General features: G+C 47.4%; 1 protein-coding gene across 1 annotated transcript in view; it reads right to left on the bottom strand.

Annotated features, from left to right (window-relative positions):
• LOC106816544 (E3 ubiquitin-protein ligase RNF216-like) overlaps positions 1-4,778 on the bottom strand; it is an 8,444-nt gene extending 3,666 nt beyond the window's left edge. Inside the window, exons 1-5 of the mRNA XM_014821169.1 lie at positions 4,753-4,778; positions 3,585-3,712; positions 2,615-2,800; positions 1,612-1,760; positions 831-909 (exon numbers count right to left, since the gene is read on the bottom strand). Coding sequence (XP_014676655.1) covers positions 831-909; positions 1,612-1,760; positions 2,615-2,800; positions 3,585-3,635 — 465 coding nt within the window. The 5' untranslated portion in view covers positions 3,636-3,712; positions 4,753-4,778. The remainder of the gene's footprint in view (positions 1-830; positions 910-1,611; positions 1,761-2,614; positions 2,801-3,584; positions 3,713-4,752) is intronic.
• Between the last annotated feature and the right edge of the window lie 6 nt (positions 4,779-4,784).

The raw sequence follows: 4,784 nt of genomic DNA, 5'->3' as shown, positions 1-4,784 counted from the left end.
GATTAGTCAATATATTAGCAAATATATGCGTATCGTAATCTCCCGTACCGGCCTGAATATAGACACTCCCTACGAAATTTGAACAGCGCCATGACACCCGCGATCGTGCTGCCACCCTGAAAAAGTTGCGTATTTGCCGACTTATTTTGCACGTTACAGACCGAGGGCTAATCACAAAGGTGCAATTATATTCATACCTAAATGCTATTTAACCGAACGATGTTCATTTTAGGACAAATTTATCCATAATATAACTGAAACTATATGTCGTTTATAAGATATTACAATCCTTTTGCCTTTAAATTAATAAATAAGAAACACCATCGGTCTGTAGCCCTTCGCTGGAAAGTGGTTTTGCGCCACTTATCAGATCGTGCGCTTTGAGTGGCGCCACCGTCGTTGTAATCAAACTGTAGTCGTTAGTTTTAAAACGTTTTTTTATAATATTTCTAATGGTCATTGAACCATGAAACTTTTTATGTAGAGTAATTTTAACCTAAATTAACTGAAAATAACCCTAGAACCTAGAGTAAACTATGCCTTTAAGTCTCGATGCTCATTCCGCTGCTGTGATTACATCACGTGTACCGATGCTGTTGATTGGCTAATGCGTAATTAAGCGCTTATTAACTAATTACGACGAGGGAAGCATAGAAAAAAATCAAATACCTAGAACGCAGGGAAATATGACTCACGGTTCCGGTTAGTTATCCCTACTCTACATGCTACGTGTGGATAACCTGAGCTAGTAATAAAACATGAAATGGTCCAAAGGCTTTGCTGACTACTAACCGAAACCAATCGATTTACTAAAAGATCAGATAGTTTACCATCATGCAGTCGACGGTTTGGCACAGGAAAACCTTGCTATCGCCTGGCAGAATTGCAGCGAAGTCACAGTTTGGACACCTGGAGATAAGAGAACAAAACCCAGCTATAAGAAACGATTGCTCGTTAATAATTAACATGATTAGTTGTTAGACATACTTACGCCAAGAGTAAGATGATAGGTCATGCTATTATCTATGATGCACTTATGTAACTATCATAGTTTAAAATCGTTCTACTAACTCTGGTTCTACTGACACTCTGGTCCTAACAGCACTCTTACATTGAAACGTAGTTTACTAACCTGGAACGCAGCGACACTGACACACAAAATATGTAGCGATAAAAGCAATAGTGAGTTAACAACAACCACAAAACACTCCCACTGCGGTGAGCCTTTTTAACTGTTAAACTTAACTTTTAACATTAAATATCTAACTTTAAACTTTTTAAATTTTCTAATTTTCTTAAGCTTTTTTCAGGCGGGGGTAGTCACTTCTAACTAACAAAATATACACTCGCATCGCCGCTTGCACTTTTCACGTTATATTCTTATTATATTTTATATTATAACGCTTATTATATATGCTAAATATATATGCTTATTATATATGCTAAATATATATGTATACATGTATAATTATATGCTAAATATATATGTTTATTATATTTTCGGGGGAGCAGTCGCTTGTAACCGACGACAAAGATTGCCGGCGTGGCGTGACTCGTTGGTCGTCACGGCGACGGGTTGACGCGCGGGTCGTTGTCACGGCGACGGGATACCTGACTAGGTCAGCGAGGCCCGCGAGGCTGATCGATTCCTCCACCTGCCGCTCCTCGTACTTGTCCATCAGCATCCGCGGTAGCGCCTTGCGCAGCTGGCTGAGCGGGAACCCGGCGCTGCAGCCGTCGCCCATGCACCGCAGCGCCACCTGTTGGCGTCGTCACGGTAACGTTAGCACGCGCTCGCGGCAACGGCTCTCACGAAATCGCGCGAGGATTCGGCGAGATTTCAGCGGGATCTTTTGGGTTAACATTGGGGGAAATGGCTGTTTGAAAAAACAGTGCCGTCAGGGAAGGGATATAAAATCTACTGCCGAATTGGGTTCTTATTCTCGAGCGCGCGGAATATTTCGGGAGCGGAAGGGAGAGCAACGACCCCACGGCTTCGACACCGTCGCATCGTCATGGCAACGTAAGGGCGCAGCGGCCGGCTTTCTTCGACGCGTGATGTTGATGATGCGTCGCGATGGCTGTTGGTGGAAGATTTCGACGGCATCTTCTTCATAAAACACGAGCGAAATTCGGACGAAAACATAAACTACAAACTCAAAATTACTGCTCCGGCAGAGAGGAATGGAATCTCCTCCTTGGTCGGGTAAATTTCGCGTTAAGCGAGTGAGAGATAATGAGCAGGTCGGTTTTCATCGCGAGGTCACACCGTTATCACCGCTATCGCACCTCCGCCATGCAGGGTATTAGCCAGGAATAAGTAAGTATTGTGGGAGTGCAGAAAAAATATTTGGGAGAGCAATTTTTTGTCTCAGCCAAGACCGCCGTAGGCCCTAGGCGTTCACGGGGGGGGGGGGAGTATGAGAGGGGGTCCTCCACCATTCATTGGAGGGGTACGGGGCCTCCCACATAATTTTTTTTAATTTTTTAATTTTTTTAATTTTTTAATTTTTTTGGCCGTGCAGTTTCAAAACTGACCATGCAAATCACGGCTGCACGGCTCGCTGGCTAATACGTTGGGGGTCGTTGCCGCCACGGTCGACTTTGTCGATACCTTGCCCTGTCCGTAGACAGCCTCCTTCGCGTATCGCCGCAGGCACTCCTCGCAGAACAGGTGGCCGAGGCTGCACTGCACCATGCGCTCAAACGTAACCTCGCAGTAGCAGCATCCACACTCCATCGCCTCCCCCTCATCCTCGTCCTCGTCATTGCCCGCGGCAACGGCCGACTCCATCGCAGCCTGCGGCAGAAAACAAGCCAGCGTTCGCGTAACGTACAGGAGTGGGGTCGACGATAGACTAGAGCCATATATTATAGAGGCAACTTATTATAATCGCACTCCATGTTCATAAAAATATTCTCCCACACGTTTCATTTGGGATTTCGTTTGCGCGCGTAATGCTACGTTTACACTATCGATTTTTGTCACCAAGTCGTACCGATTTCAAGTGCATTCCAACACAATCGGCTGAAATTCGATTGTATTGGAGTCGGAGTCGGGCCGAGTTGGCGAAATAGAACACGTTCTATTGCTCCAACTCGGCGATTTGCTGACAAAAATCGATAGTGTCAACGCAGCATAACTCCGGTAGACACAGAGCAACCGCAGATACCCAGACCCACTTCTGATGGACAATAGTGATGGATACAGAACAGGAGCATAAGAGATAAGCTCACAAGCCTATAACAGATACTGGTGGACACAGAGTATAAGAGATAAGCACACTAGCCTATAACAGATACTGGTGGACACAGAGTATAAGAGATAGCTGCACTAGCCTATAACAGATACTGGTGGACACAGAGTATAAGAGATAGCAGCACTAGCCTATAACAGATACTGGTGGACAGAGTATAAGATATAGCTGCACTAGTCTATAACAGATACTGGTGGACACAGAGTATAAGAGATATATATGCACTAGCCTATGACAGATACTGATGGACACCGAGTATAAGAGATAAGCACACTAGCCTATAACAGATACTGGTGGACACAGAGTATAAGAGATACGCATACTAGCCTTCGACTGGGAGTTGTTTTCTCTGAGCCAGTTTCTCTCGTTAATGAGCATCTGGTCTGTGACGGGTACGCACGACTGAGGCTTCCTCTTCCCCTTGAGGAGGGAAGACTCCTTCTTCCAGGAGCCGTCTGTAATGAGGCAACGACGCGCGCGTCACGACACGCCGCCACCGCCGCGACGGCGAGATGTCCGACCTAACGTATCCTCCCTCTTCGTACCTCCTTTCCACCTAGAACTCCTTCCCCGTACAAACCTCCTCCCTCTTCTTACCTCCTCCCCCACATAGAACTCTTCCCCCTTACGGACCCCCTCTCCCTTACTGACCTCCTCCCCTTACGAACCTCCGCCCTCTTCGTACCTCCTACCCACCTAGAACTCCTCCCCCTTACGGACCTCCTCCCCCTTACGAACCTTCTCCCTCTTCGTACCTCCTCCCCACCTAGAACTCTTCCCCTCTCTCCCTCTCCCCTGCAAACCTTCCTTTTCGTTCCTCCTTCCCCACCTACAGAACTCCTTCCCCTTACGGACCTCATCCCTCTTTGTACCTCCTCCCCCTTAAGGACCTCCTCCCCCTTAAGGACCTCCTCTCCCCTGCGAACCTCCTTCCTTTTCGTTCCTCCTCCTCCACCTACAGACCTCCGCCCCCTTATGGACCTCTTCCTTCTTTCTACCTCCTCCCCCTTACGAACCTCCTTCTTTTTCGTTCCTCCTCCCCCACCTAGAACCTCCTCCCTCTTCGTACCCCCTCCCTACCTAGAACTCCTCCCCGTTACGGACCTCCTCCTCCACCTAGAACTCCTCCCCTTATGGACCTTCTCCCTCTTTGTACCTCCTCCCCCTTACGGACCTCCTCTCCCCTGCGAACGTCCTTTCTTTTTGTACCGCCACCCCGCTTACAGTAACACTGTCACTACAGCACCAGTTGCACGCGTCACAGTAGAGGCATCCAGAAAGAGGTGAGCCTGGTACAGTACACCAGGGTAAAAAATACACGGGAGCGATGAGCGATTCGCTCTTCAAACCTCCGAAATCGCTTCCGTGAGGCTCAAAATAGCTCCCGTAACATTTTCGACGAGAGCTATTTTTTCCACAGACTTTTGAAAAAAAGCTCCCGTGGAAATCTTTTCCCCCCCGCAGTACACAATCTATTATACGAAATACTGAAGACCTTCTGACGTCCACACTACGCGGCGCTCCCAC

Source organism: Priapulus caudatus, unplaced genomic scaffold (genome assembly GCF_000485595.1).
Source record: "Priapulus caudatus unplaced genomic scaffold, Priapulus_caudatus-5.0.1 Scaffold1409, whole genome shotgun sequence".
Classification (NCBI taxonomy): domain Eukaryota; kingdom Metazoa; phylum Priapulida; class Priapulimorpha; order Priapulimorphida; family Priapulidae; genus Priapulus; species Priapulus caudatus.
This window is presented reverse-complemented; position numbering and strand designations above follow the sequence as displayed.